The sequence below is a fragment of the Rattus rattus genome, chromosome 3 (assembly GCF_011064425.1).
Source record: "Rattus rattus isolate New Zealand chromosome 3, Rrattus_CSIRO_v1, whole genome shotgun sequence".
Classification (NCBI taxonomy): Eukaryota; Metazoa; Chordata; class Mammalia; order Rodentia; family Muridae; genus Rattus; species Rattus rattus.
In genome coordinates, this window is record NC_046156.1 from 56,607,176 (window position 1) to 56,627,381 (window position 20,206).

Consider the following 20,206-nt stretch of genomic DNA (forward strand, 5'->3'; position numbering starts at 1 on the left):
GACATGTCCCCTTGAAAATCTGGCAAAGCACCTACAGAAGCAAGCTACCAGCTCAGGGGTAAGTCAAGAGACTGATCTGGCCAAGTCAAGCCAATGACCACCCCTCTCCTGCCCCAATCATGGCCTCCAGTACAAAGGTAAGTATGCTCAGGGCAACCCTCAGAAACAGGTGCCTTCCGGAGCCCTTGGCCCACCCTCCAAGTTGGCTTGTTTATTTTTTTGGCAAGGATGGGACTGAAGCCTTTTGTTGCCTCCCTAACCGACTGGCTGGCTGGACACCATTTACTCCTAATGGGGTTCTGTGGGGGTTTCTTCTGCACATGTGCAGTCCTTTGAAGCGAAATTCAATGCTTTCATCTTGACTATAAAGTGGTTCCAACGACTCCGGCTGAGGGAAGAGATAAGATACAAATTGGGCCCACGCTACACATATTTTTCAAGTCTTGCTAAGAAAGTAAAAAAAAAAAAATGTTTGGGTGTATTTTGATCCACGGGTGGCATTTTCAAATGTGCAAAAACAAAAATGTCTTGGAAGAGATTCCTTGTTACTATGAAGGCGTCTTCCTCTTGCTTATCAGCTGTGAGAGAAACTCTTCCACAACATTATGGGATCCAAATGGAGAAGACCAAAGGGGCTTCAAAGAGTACATTACGCAGAAGAGGAAACCCCGTAGCACCGATCTGAGAACATGAGACAGACTGGCCAGTAGATGCGGCACCTGGAGCTACGCACTAAGTTACCGAAACCAAAAACTAGGAACCTAGGACGCTGGCGTCACGACACCTGGGTGTGAATAGCTAACCAGTACCCCCGCCGGAGGCAGTCATCTCCGTGACCGGAAGCCTCCAACTCACTCCAGGTCTGACTGGTTCCTGCAGCGAAACTGCAGAGTTCGGGTGCTGTCGCCTGTCCAATCACAGAGCACGAAGCAATGAGGAAAAGCCCACAAGGCTTCCCTGACCCGACCCTGCCATGGGCAACGTCTGTTGGGGGAGCAACCTCCTTAGTCTATGGCTCCAGGGTGGATGCTGAGCACAGGAGGCTCCAGGCAAGTCGGGGAGTAGTTGAGGTGCGGCTCCTTGATCCACAACAGAGGCACCCCGTTCTTCCCCTCTGAGTTCTTGCTGGAGTTCCGGCTTTTGAAGCGCACCAGTAGAATGGTGATGATGAGGATGCCAAAGATGGGGAAAGGGTAGAAGAAGACAAAGTAGAAGAGGGCATCGTTGGAGCAGATGAGCGACTGCAGGGTGGAACCTGGAAGGTAGCAAAGAACCGTGAGGGCGAAGCTTGGACTCTATGGGCCCGTCCCCTGCTCCCGAGCGCTCACCTGCCCTGGTGAGGCTACCCCAGGCACCCTCCCAGCCCTCCCCTGCCACCAGTGACTGGGAGACTTTTGCCTTGCTCTATTTCTCACAACACCCCAAGTAGTCATGACTCTTAAGTTCAAATGATGCAGTGCCTCCGTTCCCACTGAGATCCATATGTCTGCTGGGAAAGCCATACATGGAAATTGAGCTTATTGACTGTGAAACTGACGGTGTCTAGGGTGGTGAAGAAGCTCACTCCCATTCCTTCTTACCCTCCTACATTGTAAGAGGGTGGATGACATGTCCTTCTGTGCCTAGTTCTACTTGGACTTCTATCTCAGGGAATCTGGCCGATTCCTTTCCCGCCTGCTTCAGGGAATGTCCTAGAAAAGACACTTGCTGAACATTATTAACTCACATACTGTTGCAGACCATTGATGGTGTCTAGTGTCTGTGTCTCCACAGGGTGGACTTACAGCTGGGTATAAAAGAGAATGAAACCCAGAGCCTGACAGGAGCTCAGTGCTGCTCACTCATTATTAGCTTTGGCCTCTCAGTGATCCTATGTTCCTGAAGCTTAGTTAACTACAGATGTCCGCAAGGTGGGTCCACAGGTCAAATGTGGCCTCAACATTCTCCCCTCTTATTTCCCACACCGAATGCACATTCCCTTCAGGCTTTCTCCATCCTCCCTTCCATTAGGCAGTTGTACACCATCAGAATGACAAAAAGTCAGCACAGTTTATTCTTACAGTTTGCTAATGTGTATCAAATTACTGATGGTCAACCACCTTTAACCCATAAAATTTCAATTTTACTTAACATGGTGGTAAGGAGGTGGTACAGGCAAAAAGTGAGCCTGGCAGCCCGAACCTCATGCCGAGATGATGAGGTAGGGCATTTTGTTGGAAAGAGGTTGAGCACTTGAGAATTCTTCAGAGCCAATTCTACTAGAACTAACAGCATTTTTGGCCTGATCTACTCTACATTTTGACAGATGGTCCATCAAAAGAGACCTTAGTCTCTGTTCGAGTGAAAGTTCCTCACAGGATGGAAACGGTGTTTGGGGCCATTCGGAGGCGACAGGTTACTCTTGCTGCCTCCAAACTCCCAGCTCTGTCCTCCTTCCAGGCTGGTCCCAGTAACCAGGCAAAACCTACTGTAGCCGCCCCTAAGTCAGCCTCCAAAATAAAAGTGATCCAGAAACATGAGGGGAAGTATGAATAACAGGCGTTACCCCTTCTCCCTCCTGTGAGTCCAGAAACACTCGCTAATTCATGGCATTCTAATGTATGTAACAAAGACACACTGAGCGAGACACCTGCACAGTGAAATCTTACTGAAGTGGACTCAGGCAGAGGTCGGGCTGATCGCAGGCCATTGGCATCTCATCACTTTAACTCTAGCCCTGTTTGGTTTTTTGTTGTTGTTGTTTTGTTTTGTTTTTGACATGTGTAACTGGGGGCCAGCTATGTGGGCCACTGTGTCAAATTCTATGTCTCAACCCCTGCTAACAAATGCCCATCGCAGTTCAGAAAACTGCGAATTAACCCACGACCAAGCTCTGCATTTACGTCATAGACACCTCGGGGACAATGATGACACCCTCCTCTGTAACCGGGGAACTCACTTGTGTCCAGAACCCGGATACCAATGGGGGCAGACTCCTCCTCCGTCAGCCGGTACCATCCCTTCTGAGGGCTGGGCAGCCACTCCTCCACGTGGCAGGAGTAGTTGCCTGTGTCCTGAGGACTCGCTTCGAGCACCGTGAGCCGGTACAGCAGGGGCGAGGGCCTCTGGAAGCGCAGCCTGCCCTCCCAAGGGCTGCCTTCGGGACCAAAGACAGCATCAGGCCCCACACTCAGCAGGACTGTCCTCTCTGTTGGATCTTCGGAGCCCTCCTCTTCCGACACCTCCTCCTCCTCTTGCTCATCAATGCCAAGGCTGCCTCTTTTCCCTCCGCCCTTAGTCCTTAGGGAATACCAGGCCACAGCAAAGCGGGAGTCCTGGCTTGACCGAGACAGGATGCTGCAGTCCAGCTGGAAAGTTGCCTTCTCCGTCACCGTGGCATTGGGGACCACTGTGTCCACCTGGAGGGCAGCATCTGGGAGGGGCAAGGAACAGAGGAGGGAGAAGGGGCTCATTCATTTCCTCAGAACAAACAAAACAGGACAGAAAGGTGGCTTGGCAGGTGAAAGAGCTTCCCACACTGGGCTGACAGCCTGAGCCCAAGCTGCCCCAGAACCCATATCAGTAAGCCAGACACCCTGGGTTCGAAGGAGGAAGGGTGTGCTGGAGAAATGGCTCCACGGTTAAAACACCTGGTGATCTTGCAGAGGACTGCTGCCATTTCCAGCACCTAAATGGTGGCCTACAACCACGCTTAATTCCACTTCCTAGAGATTCAATAACTTCTGCTGACTCTGCAGGTACCAGCATGTGGTACACACTCACACACACACACACACACTCACACGCATGCACGCACATACACCACACACTGTGGTACACACACACACACACACACACCACACACCAGGCATGTGGTACACACTCACACACACACACACACACACACACCAGGCATGTGGTACACACTGTGGTACACACTCACACACACACACACACTCACACACACACACACACACACACACACACACATAAAATTTAAAAATTTAAATACATCTTTAATCTCAGTACTTGGGAGGCAAAAGCAAGCAGATCTCTCTAAGTTCAAGGCCGGCCTGGTCTAAGAATTCCAGAACAGTCAGGGCTACATAGTGAGCCCTTATAAATACATCACCCTATAAACAAATTAATTAAATAAATGCATAAATAAATAAGAGATAGAGGGTGGGAGGGAAGAAAGATGGAGGGTGGATCTAGACTGTGTCCAGGGTCTCAGGCTTGGGGCCTCATCGGGATCACACAGGTGGCAAGATGGCAGACACTTGCATCCACTCGGTTTCCTTTTGTCGGCTGTGCAGAAACTCCCTTCAAGACTCCTTTCCCTTGTTAGAGAAACCGACTACTGGGGGTTTGGGGAAGACCGAACATCAGTCTAACTGGCATGGACGTAGCTGGTTCTCCACAAATGTCTGTCTTCTCCCATTTCATGGGAGGTGGGGGTGGGGGAAGTTCCCCCGGTGACCTACCAAATGGGTGGGAGGTGTGGCAAGTGTGTTCATCCGCCATTTTCTGCACTTCCACAGAAAGGCAGCAGCAGTCTCCAGGCAAGCTTTAAAGCAGCAGCCATAGCAGCCAAAACCAGACTGCCAACTATACACACAGAAAACCGTAATTCTGGGAGGGGGCATCTCCTCCAGCCTGGGCAGCTATAGGTGAAGCTATCAACGCCTCTCTCTCAAGACAGAGGTGGCTGAACGGGGCACAGCACAGCTGGGACCAGACTGAGTCACCAAGGACAAGAGCAGCTCAAATCAGATTCGGTGGCACAAGGAGAACTTGCAATGGTATGAGGACTGTGAGAGTGAACCTCAAGACAGAAGACACGAGGCAAAGCATCCACACTGACAGGTCACAAGTTCAATTCCGCTCCCTGTCCCTTCTGCTGCGATAAGGATCAATAGTGCTGGGATGCTGCAGGAGACACAGGGACTCTGCTCATCTTAGCCCTGATTATATGTTAAATGTAACAATAATTACACCCAGTAATTATGCACATTTGCACACTTTAGGAACAGCCATAGAGACAAGAGGAACAAAAGGCCACATGGAAAAGTCATTAGTGACAATGGATTATGGGGAGCATGGTGGAGGCTAGAGGTACTGGCCACTCTTCACTTAAAGAATCCATTCTTTTCCACTGAAAACCCAGCTGAGTAACCTCTCAGCACATGGCTACTGCTTCAAGATTCCTGCCACACTAGCCACCTGCTCTGACCAGAATGTACACCCTAAAAAGAAAAGATTCTTGGGGCCTAGAGTAACTAATTGCTGGCTTTTATTCTAATTAAGAAATCTAATCACCCGAGGACAAAGCCAGATGTACAATTTTCCATTCACAGGACAAACAAGTTGAGAGAATCTAGAATACAAATGTGTAACAGAAATGTTCATGTGCTTAATGGCAAATACTGTGGTAAATAAACTCATCAGATTCAAGACTGTGATAGTTAACCTTTACTCGTGACTGTACTTGGAATCACCGAGGAGACACACCGTTGAGCATGTCTGTGAAGGATTCTCCAGAGAAGGATCCGGAGAAGGCCCACTTACCTGGGATGTGGGCGGCATGACCCTACGGGCTGGGGTCCTGACTGAACAGAAGGCAGAGGAGGAAGCTGCTAGGCACTGGTATAGACATCCCGCTGCTCCTCACCGGATGTAGCACAACCTGCTGCCTCACACGGTCAAATCAACCCTTCCTCCCTTAAGCTGCACGTCAGGTATTGGTCCCTGTGGTGGGATGAGTGCCTAACACAAGCATCCGAAATATTCTTAGGATGGAAACACGGAAGACGAGGGGTCCTACCAGGTCGCATGACTGTGACGGCCGTCTGTCCAGCTGTGTCCTCAGCCCGTTTGTACCACAGCCCGCTGGGACTGAGCAGCCACTCCTCCACTCGGCAGCTGTAGGTCCCGCTGTCCTGCACCGCCACGTTCTGGATGAGGAGCCTGTGCACGCCGGGGGATGGGCTCTCCAGGTGCAGCCGCCCCTTCAGGTTGTTTTTGGCAGCCTGTTCGCCATAGTGGAAGGTGGCATCTCGGCTCAGGTGGGCCACGACTTCCCGCTCTGGGTGGTTGGGCTTCCACACGAACCACTCCACCACGAGCTGGGAGGCCATGCTGGTGCGGTTCAGGACCACACACTCCAGCTGGATCTGCCGGGTCTCCAGAATAGACAGGCTCCCCTGGGCTTGGCTGAGCTTCAGGCGGCTGTCTGAACAGGGAGGAAAAAGACACTGAGGCAACCCAGCAAGCAGTGAGCGGCACCCTAGAGAGGTGAGCAGGTGCCCCTGGGGTGCAGGAGAGTGTCTCAGACATGCCTCCCCGAGTATGCTGCATCCCCGCCTATGTGGAAGCCTAGGGTTCAGCAACAGCTGTCTCTGGTTTAGAACCCTCAGGGGTCCGGGTGTTTGGGGGAGGAAAAACAAGAGCAATGAAAGACTAAAGACATAGCCTCCACAGCGTGTGGCTGATGGACGGGGTAGCTAGCAAGATAAGGGGTGGGCAGGGGCAGAGTGCCAGCTCCTCTCTTAGTGGGGTTAAAGCTGAGGTTGAACCAGGGTCTTCCAAATGCCAGGCACACACTATACTACTGGAGTATCTGTGGTGGTTTGAAAGAGAAAGTCCCTCAGAGGCTCATGTATTTGAATGCTTGGTTCCCAGTTGGTAGAACTATTTGAGAAGGATTAGGAGGTGTGGCCTTGCTAGAGGAGGTGTGTCACTGGGGGAGGGCTTTTGGGTTTCAAAAGCCTAGACCATTCTCTGCCTGCCTGCCTGCCTGCCTGCCTGCCTGCCTGCCTGCCTGCCTGCACCCCTCCTCCCCCCTTCCCTCCCCACTCCCTGGGGTTTGAGGATCAGAAGTAAGCGCTCAGCTACTGCTCCGGCACCCAGCCTGCCTGCTGCCATGATCCCCACCTTGATGGTGGATCGTGGACTCCCTCTCTGAACCTGTAAGGAAGCCCCTAAGCAATCACTTACTGTCATGAGTTCCTTGGTCACAGTGCCTGTTCCCAGCAACACAACAGTGAGGGGTACAATCACCACCCCTTTAAAATGGCGTTTTGAGACAAGGTTATACTACATTGCCCAGGCATTGCCTTGAGCTTCTTTGGCCTGGCAGGCCTTGAACTTGTGATCCTCCTGTCTCAGCTCTCTGAGGACCAAGGATTATAGGCCCTGACCACCAGACATGGGCTAGGATAAACTTTTAAGTCTGACCATATGGTAACTGGACTGACTTGCATGGAGCCAGAACCACAGAGGAACTGCCAAGGAAAACAGTTTATATGCGTAAGCACTGTGCCTCCGAATTGCTTCCTTTCTGAGGTGGACAGAGAACAATGTGACGTCAGCAAAGAAAAGACAGTACTGATGGGGCTGGGAGAGCCGAACACCCATGGACAAGGTTTCCCTCTGTGGAAGAAGTGTCATGAACCATAGCTCTTGCTGATAGCATGCCTGCGACGTCACAGATGACCCTCTCTGGACCAGGAGATGCTAACAGCCATGATGCTGTAAGCACACAGAAGAGTACTGGGGCCTACATCCCCGAGTGACACGTAGGACATGCTCACACTCACTGCTCTCCAGTGCTGTCTGAATGTTTCATAGACAATCACTTGCCAAGAAAAGGCCGAAAACAAAACGAAGAAGGAAGCCTATTTCTCAGCAGTTTGGCCAAAGTATGTTAACTCTGGCACTGTCTCTGAGGGAGTTTCACTGTGGATCCCCCACCTCACTGCCTGCAGAGGCTCGGTAATGCGTGCTTTCTCATCAGGATAAAGGGGGAGGGGGACAAGGAACAGAAAACAAGAGAAAAAGATGCAAACCATAAATAAAGTCAGCTAGAAAAGCCAAAGCCGTCACAGTGAGCGTCCTGTGAGTTTCCTGCAAACTCACCACCGGAGAGAAGCCGCGGCACTCATGACAGGATCTTTATGGCCTTTTGCTCTGTCTCACTTAGGTCCATGGCAGCCTCAGACAGGGAAACCCCTCCAATATATTTAGGACCCAGAAATAGCTTCTTGGCATCAAACCAAAGGAGGAAAGGAAGAAGACTGGAGAACAGAGAGGAGACCTTGGAGGTGGGAGCAGAGCACTGAGAACAGCGTTATCCTAATGGAGACGAACTGGGCTGGAAGGCAGAGGCAGAGCAAGCAAGAGAGCATGCGTAGGCCGGACCACAGCCTCAGCTTCCTGGGGGCTGAGGCAGGGGGATCTTAAGGTCAAGGTCTGCTTGGATTATGTGGTGAGCTGAGAGCAGTCTGAGATTTATAATATGACCTAGCAGGCAGTCGGGACCCCAGTCATGGTGATGGCCACAGGAAGCCCCTCAGAGGTGGACCTCCTGCTCTACGCAGAAGAAATGTTATCAGAAAATGTCACTGTGTGGGCAGAGGGGATCCTAGAACGCAAAGTGAGTTGAAGGGAATGGTGTCGGTTTTCAAATCCAGCGTGGGTCAGGCCACAGAGCTCCCCAAGCCCTAGAGTTTGCAGGAACCCCACAGGACAGTGATGGCCACACCTTCCAGTCTTACCTGGCTGCTTCACGGTGACCTCTGTGCGCCCTGAAACCTCCTCGGCCAGCTTGTACCAGGCATAGTTAGGACTCAGCAGCCACTCCTCCACATGGCAGTAGTAGCTGCCACTGTCGCTGACCTCAGCTCTCTGCACAGTGAGGCTGAACAGGCCCCCTGACACATGCCTCTCGAACTGCAGCCGGCCTCGCAGGCCCTCCTCCTCCGCATAGGTTCCATACTCGAAGGCTGAGTTGTGCGTGGTTTTGAGAATGAGCTTGCCGTCCGCGTCCGAGGGTTTGTGAACATACCACAGCACGGCGAAGTGCGAGTTTGGGCTGGTCTGGGACTTGACTGAGCAGTTCAGCTGAATTGGATGATTTTCCACCAGTGTGAGGGTTCTCTTTGATTTGCTCACCTGAAGCTTTGTCACTGTGAAGGGAAGAGGGCAACTTAGAAGGAGTGACGTGGAGCCTGGGCCTGTCCCAGGCTCACTTCTAGGCTGGGAGACTGGTTCTGTCCAGCAGGGAACAGCATGACTGAGTATCAAAACCTCCCCAGTATCAGTCGCCCATCTACTGGCCTCTGTCACATACTGTGCCCTGTCCACTCTCCCTGTGCCACTGCCCGCACCCAGCCAAGACACCAGTCTGCCCAGAGCCTGACCTTGCTTAAAACATTAAATGGCTCCCAACTGTCTATAGAATCTAAGGGAAAATTCATTTGGCCAGCACGAAGCCCCTCAGAACCTGGCCCAAGTTCAACTGTCTTGACTCATCTCCTCGGACGTCAGCAACTCCAGCTCCCCTGACCCACACACTCTACCCTGCACCCTGGCCACTGTCCCGTTGTTCTGTCTCCTCTGCCACCTCCCTGCCAGACCCTGCTTTCCTTTCCACTCAACCTCTCTGTGTCTCCCATTCCTTCCTCGGTGCCCTCTGACACCCGGCTGCCTCCCCATCTCTCCTCTCCCCTAGACCCCGAGCACCCAGGCACAGAGAGGAAGCTTTTCCATTCGTCGGCTGCTATTTCCGATCATCCCGTTCAGGAGACACCCTGAAAGTGGGACAGCCCCAGTCTCAGTGCTCCCTGCCACTGTGCTTCCTCACTCCTGTACCCACAGCGTCGCACAGTGCCTAGGCTTTGGGAAGCAGAGAAGGCCTCCCTTGGTGTTCACGCAGACACAGAGATGTGGGCGCAGGCAGTACAGGAGGCCAGGGCAGGTCCTGAAGCAGTGAGGATAGGGATGGCCAGGGCAGAGCCAGCACCAGCCTCGCCTCCCTTACTCTCCACGTCCAGGAGCAACAGGTACGGCCAACTCCAGACAGGGAGAATAGGGACGGGCATTGCTGCCCTCTCATAACAGAGCAAACGTCCATCTTTAAGTTGCCAAGAAGCCAAACCCTAGTAAAATGTATGTTATTGGAGATTATCGGTGATTATTGGAGACTCTCCCCTATATATCATTACCCCTGCATTCCCTACTAACCTAAGAAGAAAGGAGAAGGCAATTCTCTTGGTGAGCTGGTATTGAGAGCAGTCCCCTCTCCCCCCTTCACATCTTAATTCTGGGCCACTCTGTCAGCTGAGGAAAACCCAGGGTGTGGTACAGGTCCCACAGCGAGGGAAGAGTCAGAGCTTCTGCCGACCAGGCTGGCCCATCTCCAGGCCCTGCTGAGCAGCCCTGGCCTCCTCAGGGCTGGAGTCAGGCGCTGGAATGTGCGGAAGCCATCCGGGTGGACGACTGCGCCCTGGCTGTGCCCTAGGGTTCTGGCCAGTTAGCTGGCCTGCTTTGTTAGAGGCTCCAAGGGCTGAGCCCCATGTGTAGGGAAGGAGAGCGTTTGACAGCTCCTCCGTGTGCCCAGGAACACACAGACAAACGTACAGGATGGACTGCAGCTTTAGTGAGAAGGCACAGCAGGTCCCACAGCCAGCACTATTGCTACAAAAGCATCCTGAGGACCTGTCTCCAGTTGCTGAGGCAGACTGTCCCCTGACGGAGGACTCTGACTTCACGCACAGACCTCGAGCCATGGCGAACACTTCAGGATAGGCTGTAGCCTTGTGCTCCGGTTTCGTCTGTCTGTACCAGTCTTCACTTTCCCCTTTCTTCAAACACAACTTCCTCCAGGGCACTCTGGGAATCCTAGAGCCTGGACTGGCACGGCCTACTGGTCAGCTTTCCTGAGTGGACTCCTGTGAGGCCTGAGGCAACCTGTTCTCTTTTCATCCCTTTCCAACCCAATTCACCACTTCCAAATGCATCTCAATCACCAGACGACACCACCTGAGTTATCTGGTGTTTGGCCAGACGAACTCGGTTGTTCTGTGTAGAGTAGAAAGAGCTTTAAAATGTATTATTAATTGGGGCCAGATTATTTTTGCAACTGTTACTAAGGAAACCTCAATTGCTATAGTAACTGCATATGTTAAACTGGTATCCTATGACTCAACTTCTATTCAGTCACATGGCCAAAGAACCACAAGCCAAGGAAGAGACATATTTCAAAGCGTTTCCAATTTCTTCTTCTTGTTCTCTCTCTCTCTCTCTCTCTCTCTCTCTCTCTCTCACCATCCCATGTCAAAATATTATGAAGTGTTGGGGAAGCTTAAGAGAGAGGTACTTTTGAAATTTGGTGCATGCCTGACAGATGGGCAGGGGGTCAGCCCTTACTGTAAGCTCTGCATTTCTTCTCTATCTCAGGGGTGGGGAGGACGAATCCTGGAGCCCGGAGGAGTCAGGAGGTTCCACAGCTCATTAGGAGGCATTCGCAGGCAGCCTCTGTATCGCCCTGGGCAAGGTGCTTCTGCAAGCTCCCTGCCTCCCCCTCCCCTTCACCCTAAGGGAGTCTGACTTCCTGAGGGCCAGTGTTTTCACCTGCTAAGGAGAACAGGGAAAGTGTGTATCTAATTCACCCACAGTGCCCTGCAGATTAAATGCATTAGCTTTGGAGGAGTTTAGTGTGAGGCCGCGTGGACCCTGAACAATGGGGAGGTTTTAGCTCCCCTCACTCCTTCTTGGTTTGTGTTTGTGGTCCCAGGCTCAAAGCTCATAATTAGGGGAGACGCTGAAAAACCAAATTTTTTTTCTTTTTCTTTTTTTGTTTGTTGGGTTTTTTGGTTTTCTTTTCTTTCTTTTTCTTTTTCTTTTCTTTCTTTCTTTCTTTTTACAGAGTTTCTCTGTGTGACAGTCCCTGGATGTCCTGGACTTGCTTTGTAGACCGGGATAGCCTTGAACTCACAGAGACCTATCTGCCTCTGCCTCCAGAGTGGTCACACCCAATACAACTACATTTTTTTAAATTAACTTTATATCCCAATCACAGCTCCACCACTGAACTTTTTACAAGTATTGCAGCCAGGGCCATCAAGATGGCTCAGAGGATATGGCACCTGCTGCCAAGCCTGGAGACCTGAGTTCAAATCCAAGGACACAAGGAAGGAGAGAACTGACTCCCGAGAGTTAGGTCCTCTAACCTCCACGTGTATCCTATTTCATGTACCTGCCTTCTCCACACCATATATATGCAAAATAAATAAAACTAATAGAATAAAGTTAATTCTAGGTTAGCAGAGAGGCCCAAGGTCCAATTGCCAGCAACCATATAGAGACCCACAATTGTCTGTAACTCCAGGTCAGGATATCCAATACCCTCTTCTGGCACCAGGCATACACAAAGTATACAGACATACATGCAGGCAAAACACCCATATTCGCAAAGTATTAATAAGCAAAACCCAAAAAATCCTAAGCACTATGGATCAGCAGTGTGAGATCCGCTGGGTGGATTTCTCAGAAACAGACTCTCAGACCTACTGCATCACGATCTCCACGAGAACAAGGTTCGTGGAGATCCAGACATGCCTTCAGCCTGGGAAACCCAGAGTGTGGCTGCTCAGCACGTGAACTTGGGAGAGCCAATGAATGCAGAGGTAAAAGTAAGTAAAGACACGCAAAGGTAGGTTTGGTCGCCCCCTCTCTCGGGCAGCAGGAGAAGAGAGAATGCAGCAGCAGGAGGAGGGCCAGGCAGGCTGGATGGCAATGCTGGCCCAAGCAGTACACAGTACACTGCAGCGTCTGGGAAGCTTTCTTCCCAGGACGATCAAAGCTAAGGGAATCTGTCAGTCCTTGAAGGCTGCTTTGCTGGGAGGCAGAGGATGGCTACAGGGAGGACGGAGAGTGAAACGAGGACTCAGCAGCAGAGAGAGGCAGTTGCTTCCCTAGCCAACCTGCCCGTCCTTTGGATGAGTTTTATGTGTGCACTGCTCATGCGGAAGGCACTTACTCCTTAGTAAATGATTCTCCTTAAACTCAACCATAACTGCCTTACATCAAAGGTCATTTTTAAAAGGACTCCTCTTCGTGCAAATGCCTGGGCAAAAGAGCTATGACCCAATCATTGCTAATCACATTAACTAATAGGTGACTGAATTAAAAACCCAATTAATCTTTTAAAAGAGGGGGTCATTAATTCTGACAGTGATGAAAGAGAGAGAACCTAGCAAAAAGTTGTGATCCCTGAACCGGGCTCTGAGAAATAAATGAGCGGGGGTCCCACAGGTGAAGAATGAAGAGAAGAGATCAACCAGAGCAGGCAGCGGGGCCAAATTCCCGGTGTACCGATTCTGGCAGGAGCCAGTGGCCAGGAGTTGCAGATGATGTCAGAAAGGGGCATGGCCAAGATTGGAGGCGGGACTAGTTCTTGACCCTGCCCACCGTGGCTCTCAGGGGGGATTTGATGGATGGCACAGCTACCACAAGTTAAAACTACAGTGGATCAGAAATGGAGGTAAGAGTGATTCCCAGGAACCTGTGGGTTTGTGAGCCTGCAGGCTCTTCTGTGTGGCAGATTCCGTGCAGGCGAGCAAGGGATGAGCAGAAGAGAGTTGAGGAGAGATCAGGAAAGAATGAAGTTAAAGGAAGGGAGAGTGCTCTTTCTAAAACATATGACAGGAGTAGCGGGGACAGAGGAAGCCAGTGGCTGGGTGGAAAAGATCCTTCAAGTGCAAGGAATCAGGTCAACCAGGAGACTAGGGGAGAATGGGGAGCTCTGGGAACACCCCTCCCTCAAAATGCACACATGCATGCATGCATGCACACTCTGGGAAGCAAGTGGAAAAGGCACCTGCCACTCATGAAGTTACTGCACTTGAAGTGTCCATGTCCCTCCCTGTCATGCCTTGACATGCCCGGCCATGACCTACCTACCTAGTCCCCAATAAGCTCTTCCTCAGACCTCAGTCTGAAGACAAGACTCCCAGCCTCTGTCTCAGCCTTTCTAAAGACAGTGGTCACTTCCAAGCTGACGGCCTGAGCCTGAGATATCAGTTCTCCACAGGGCAGACAATGCCCCTGGACCTCGATCACCACAGACAATCCCACACCATCACAGGAGTCTGGAGGTAGACGGTCTTGATTCTTACATTGGTTTAAGGAGTGGAAGATATTTAATGTCTCAAATTTTCTCCAATAGAGCTCTGTCCTGTGTCCTGTGTCCTGTGCGATTTTCAAACGACACTCGTGAGAATTCTGCCTTTGAGCCTGGAGCCGACTTTCCTTTTCTAGAAAACACAGCATTTTTTTTTTCTTCTTCTCCTTCGTGTTTTTAATATATAGGGCCGACCAGGAGAGAGCTTTTCTTTATCTTCTTCAGTCACTCTATGTGATGGCTGTCATGCTGCTGCTAGGGGCAGCAGTCACAGCCCCTCTGGCCATGACTGTGTCCCTTGTTACTGTCTTCAAGTAATTATACATGGGAGGATGTATTTCGCTAAAAAACTTTATATATATTCATTCCTCCTAGCCAGGTATGGTGGCACACAGCTCTAATTCTAGAACTTGAAAGTCTGAGGCAGGAGGATTGTGGATTTGAGGCCAACAAAACTAAATGAAAACAAACAAAAAGCGCCATGGGGCGTTGGGGAGCTGACGGCGGTTAAAGATTATGTGACTAGAGATGTTGCACTGAATCTTATTTAATTTCAGGTTAGCAAAGACTAGCCGTCACTTAATATGCCATCTGAAAGGAGTACATGAGGGCTGGAGAGGCAGCTTAGCACGTAAGGAGTGCGAGCTGCTCTTGGAGGGGTGTTCAGTTCCCAGCACAGGTCAGACACTCACAACCACCTGGAACCCCAGCTCCAGGAGATCTGACGCCATCTTCTAGACTCTCGAAGTACCTGCATTCCTATCACATATACACATACATACACACGTGGTTAAAAATAGAAAATCTTTTGAAAGAGGTATATCAGCTATACAAGGCCAAAGCCCCAATTCCCCAGGTTAGGGCGCTCTGACTTAACAAACTTTCGTCCCAGGCTCTCTTCTACCATAAGCTCTTTACGAATGTTAACTATGCACTCCTCACTGGTCCAATCAAGTGAATATTACTCCAATTTTACCAAGATTCTTTCTCAGTCACAGAGCCAGTGATCTGGTAGGCTTGGACTCCCACCAGGCCATGTGGCTCACCCCCATCTTTAACAAGAATGAACTGGGGCCCTCCCAGCTCCCACACGTCCATTCCCGGTGCTGGTGCAACCTCCATTCTGGAAGGTCTAACCCTATTCCCATCCACAGTCCACACTGAAGTCCCATGTGACACACCCACAGCTGTAGTGCCAGTAGGTGCTCAAACGTGCCCAGAGGGGCACCAGCAGGTGGGCAAAGGGAAAGCAGCAAGGGTTGGGAGGTAAACATTAAATTGGGAGAAGCCAGGCACACCCTACCCTGCTCAAACTGTCTACAGACAGAGCATTGACCTTAACTGACTGCTGCCAGTAACTGACATCAGGCAGACACCTGCTGCCACCATGGCAACAAAGTTGAAGCATGAATGGACCTTCTCTTAGGGCTCTTACACTCAGGCTTGCTCTGTCCTGCATAGACACCAGGCAGGCAGAAGCTGCAGGGGTTGGAAGGAGGAGAACACAGGCTGCCCAGGGAGAATGCCAGGGCACTTCTCTGGTAAGGACAGCCCATGCTCATATACCCCGGACTCTCAGCTAGCCCAATCTGCCAGGTCAGCAGAGAACATGAAGAAAACAGATTCGGCAACATGCAGAGGGCATTAAATATTCATGCGACTGCCCATCAGTCCGATCCCAGCAGAATATACCCACTGACAGGCAGTCATCTACCACCGGACGCTGTCCGCCTGGAGGCTTGTTTATTGCTTTGTCAATTTTAATGCACAATATTTAATAGCTAGACCGAGGGATAGCCATAAACATTTGCAAAGTGAGTGCTGACATTTCCCTTACTGCTTCTGTATTTAGCCACGTGAAATCGGAGGGTGTTTTTGGAGCTGGAGAAAATCAGAAGAAAGCAAGATGATGCTTCACAACTAAAAGAAAAAAAACTGAAGGAGAAGAGAATGGAGCACACCGGACTGGCCAAGTCTTGCCTCAGTGTCCCACGGGGTCACAGTATGGGATCAAACAGATAAGACTAGACTAATCAAGGACAGAAAGGGAGGCTAACTATCGATCATCGATCGATCGATGATCGCCTTGGGGATCACAGGTTCCGTAGCATGCCTATGGATTGGAAGTAGCCAATGATAAATCTGCAGCAAGCACCTCTGACAGCAAGGCGTCCATGCCAGCCAGAGCCTGAGGGAGGAAGTGAACGGCAGCTCTGCAGTCCCTGTCAGCAGCTCTGGCAGGAAGTAGTCAGGGTACGGACTACACAGAATGTGTCAGGGACAAAGGCCTTCCCAGCAGTGGACTGAACTAGTCACCAGGGCCTGAGTTCCTTGTTAATTCTCCTCAGATGAGAACATTCACTAAGATACTCCTTAGGGGCAGAAGACGCCTCTTTGGAAGATGCTAAACCAGGCTTGGAGAGGCAGGCTCCCCAGGGAGGGTGGAACCGAAGCAGGCCGGCCCTGGTTTCCCTGGTCCTAGAGCCACCTTGTGGCAGAATTTAGAAGAAATAAGGGAACCTGAAAGAGATGGATATTTGGTTTTGTCATTAACGACTTATGTCTCAATGAAGCTCCAAAGGTTTTGTGGCCTTAATGCTACAAATCAAATACCGAGGGAATTCAGACGACAAACCAGAGTGGACACTCAGGGAAAATACCTGGTGCTTGGCATCCTGGGAGTAGAATGCTTGTTGGCACACACAAATCCAAACCTGCATCCCCCCACCCCTGACACACACGTACGTATGCACAAATGCATGCACACGCTGTGCCATAGGCTGCCAGGGGGAAAAGAAAGCATGAGTCAGTAAAAATTTGACTCATTGTCTACAAAGTATATAATAAAATTAAAAATTTAGCTCTGGGCCCAGACTGCCTGTTTAGACTTGAATCCTGGCTCTGCCACTCATCATGAATCACCAGGCAACTCATTCACCCTGGGTGGCAGAGTCCTCATCTGTAAGCTGCGCCAGGCACCCACATACCCATTGACCTTTCGTGGATTAAGGAAGAATCAAGTTAGGTTATCAGACATAAGGCACTCACAATGCAGACAGCCACACACTGCTACTGTTGTTTTAAATCCTACCACAGCTGAGGCTCCGGCATACCAGGAACATGCAAGGAAAAATATGTTCCATAAAGGATGTCATGGGTCGGCTTCGGAAGGAAGTAGATGAGATTACATGGTTTCAAAAAAAGTGCGAAGTCTTTCCGCTAGCAGTACTCTTCATTAAGGCATGCCTGGGTTCCAATTCCAATCTCCCACTCACTGCTGAGGGTGTCTCAGTTGGAGGGCACTGTTTGACTGTTCACTTAACAAATGGAAGCCGCATTCCTTCTTCTACCTGGGGTTCCTTCAAAGACTCAGGGAGAGAACACACGCCAAGTACCCAATACTGTCTCCAGCACTCGGTCTCCTTTCCCCCAGATGAAAGCACCTGTGCTAGCCTGTGCATTTTAGAGAAAGCTCTTCAGAAAGTATTCGGTTATGAGTACATAAATAATTAGCACAAGACAGACGGTAACACTGAGGGAGTGCACTCTCCCGAATGCCTCAGCCACGCTGGGCTCTTCCTAGTCTCCAAGGGGCCAGGACATGTCAGATCTCCTGCTGGCTATTGCCAGGACTCTTGCCAGAGGAAGGACAACACAACATCTCACTCCTTTTAAATCAGAATTCAATTCTACTCAAGTTTGCCTGGAGGAACCAGGATTTTATTTGGCATATTGACAAAGCAATAGGCCGGGGTCAATAGGAGGAGCATGACCTTAGAGCAGCCACATGGGAAGGTCTGCACCTAGCAGTGATGGTGGGTTTACCACAGCTGTGTAAATGGCGTTAGTTCACTCTCCTAAGTCTTTTGGCCACACATATACTCTACCCTGGCCACGGACCACTTACAATTAATGCAGAACTGCAATACAACTAGTTGGAAGGGTGGCAGGATACTCAGGTCAGAGTATGGCCCTCCCTGATCCCTCCCTCCTTCAGTGAGAGAAAGTCAGAAGCCAGCAAGCCCCGGTGTGATGATCTTTTGCAAGCAGGGCCAGCAGCCTCCTGAAGGTAATGGCAGATGCTCAAAAACCCCCAGTGCTATCCTCTACTTTCACTCACTTCCCAGTGAAACCTCAAACGGTCTCAGAGCCAGGCAGACGCTCAGGCAGATGCAGGTGCTGGATACAGCCTTCTCAATGGCAGTCCAAGTGGGACCTGGCCCTCCCTGGACCCCTCCATCCCATGAGCATGAGACAGGAAGACCATCCTAACTCTGTGGTAGGAAAGCCAGTAAGATGGTGCAAAGGGCAGAGGTGGAATCAAAGGAATCTGGGCTCTAACCTCCGGCTGAGCTCTACCACTTAACTTGCCTTTGTCTAGGCTCACGGCGCCTCAAAGTGTCATCGGAAATTTAAGTCAGAATCCCAACAATGAGCACCTTAATGAACTAGCTGTGCACCTGTGCTTCAGGGCGCCAATCTTAGATTCTGAGCAGTAAGAGAAACAAGCCAACAGTAGGAGCTTATTCAGCAGGGCAATGACAAGCAAGGTCTGGGGGTCACTGTCTCTGCCACCTTCCCAAGCTGTAAAACCATGTGACAGGTACTGCTGCTCAGAACACTGACCTTGAGTGACAGACAAGACAGGAGAGATGCACAGTTACCATCCCGAGAATCTACTCCGGAAGGCAGCAGGAAGAAGCCACATCTTCCCCAAGTGCTGACATCAAATGGGGTCTCCGCTTAACCTCCCATTAACCCGAACACCCTCTTAAGAACAGCCTCTTCTCCAGCATCCTGTTGGCCCAATTCAGCTCTAATTGACCAGACAGAGTGTCAACATTTAAAAATCCCATTTGTTCCAAATGTGGTACAGAAGAGGCTTCTGTGACAGGGTCAGGCAAGGGGAAGGATGAACTTGGACACTGCTGAGAACTTCCCTGTCTGTGGCCCTCGGAAGTGACCAGGCTGGACACCAATCATAGCAGTTAGTGCGGGAGGGAGGGTGCTCAAAGCATCTTTGCAAAGTGGGTGCATCAGAAAGACAGGAAAAACAAAAACAAAACAAGAGAAAACAAAAAACTCCCTGTAAGGTTTAATCAACACCACTGGTCACGTGGGTGCCCTTTCTATACTGGGCTGAGAAACCAGAGGGGCACAGGACCCAAGGCTGGGCTCCTCAGTTCCATCAGCTTCCAATGTAGCCAGCCCCGAGGATGGACAGAAAGTCCAAGTTACTCCTCAAGCCAGTAGAAAACCCTGAGGAGTGAGTCTGAAGGAAGTCCCTGCAGCCAGATCCTCAAATTAGCACCTTCTGGACCACTCAGCTTATACAAGAGAAAGGAATTCAGCCCATATGATAGGATCTGAGGCAAGAAAAGACTGACCCCATGCTTCCTCCAAAGACCAGCCTCATGACCTAAGGCTATCCTTTAATTCTCCCAGGGAATGTGAAATTCTAATCAAATGGCGGATCTTGCCTATGGGGCCCAAAGAAGCTCAGCAAATGCCACTGTTTGTCCTTTCTCTGATGAGTTCCTTTATCTAAACAAGGAACCAGGACTCCTCCTGCACATGGTAACTGCCAGGATTATAAGAAGGGTTTAAAGGTTGGAGTGGCCCACTCGCGTTTTAATGGCAATGTGGTAACACACACAGAGGCTGGGGACTGTTCTAGATTAAGGGGGTGTAAAGGGAAGGCACAACTCAAAGTGCTGGGTGATCTCTAAGTGAAGTCTCCTTGGAGCTGTTAGTGCATGAGTGGGGGAGGGGGAGTGACACGCTGGAGAACAAACACTGGGACAAATGGGGAATTGTGGGTAATGAGACCATACCAAGCTGAGCTCTTGAGTGTGACAATGGTGTTGTGGTTGGGTAGGACAATGTCCTGCTCTTAGGGGTCATTTATGAATATCCTCCACCTACTAAGGAATGCAAAAAAGGAAAGGAAAATATCCAAGCAGGGAGAAAACGCAGGCAGCAAAGCATGACCTGTCCACCAAGCGAAGGGATTGCAGGGGATCTGAACTTCTCAGAGTTGGGGAATACAAGCTGTGCTAGGGCTCAGGATATGTTTTTCTTTCTTTCCTTACATCTCCCAGTCGTTCAAGCATATACCCTTCATGCCTTACCATGCCACATAAGTAGACATGGCTCATGTATCATAGAAGAACATGCCCTCATATGTTATACTGTGTCAGGTAAGAAAAAGTACTTGTATCTCATGTCATATGAAGACACATCTTCATGTCTCATATCACATAA

The 20,206-nt window shown here is 50.4% G+C and overlaps 1 protein-coding gene across 4 annotated transcripts in view; it reads right to left on the bottom strand.

Annotated features, from left to right (window-relative positions):
• Nucleotides 1-538: 538 nt before the first annotated feature.
• Nucleotides 539-20,206, bottom strand: part of Igsf3 (immunoglobulin superfamily member 3) — an 84,792-nt gene continuing 65,124 nt past the window's right edge. For all 4 annotated transcript variants that reach the window (XM_032897623.1, XM_032897624.1, XM_032897621.1 and 1 more), the window contains 4 exons: nucleotides 8,535-8,945; nucleotides 5,804-6,211; nucleotides 2,939-3,412; nucleotides 539-1,255 (listed from right to left, as the gene is read on the bottom strand). In XM_032897623.1, the coding sequence (XP_032753514.1) occupies nucleotides 1,005-1,255; nucleotides 2,939-3,412; nucleotides 5,804-6,211; nucleotides 8,535-8,945 (1,544 nt within the window). In that variant the 3' untranslated portion in view covers nucleotides 539-1,004. The remainder of the gene's footprint in view (nucleotides 1,256-2,938; nucleotides 3,413-5,803; nucleotides 6,212-8,534; nucleotides 8,946-20,206) is intronic.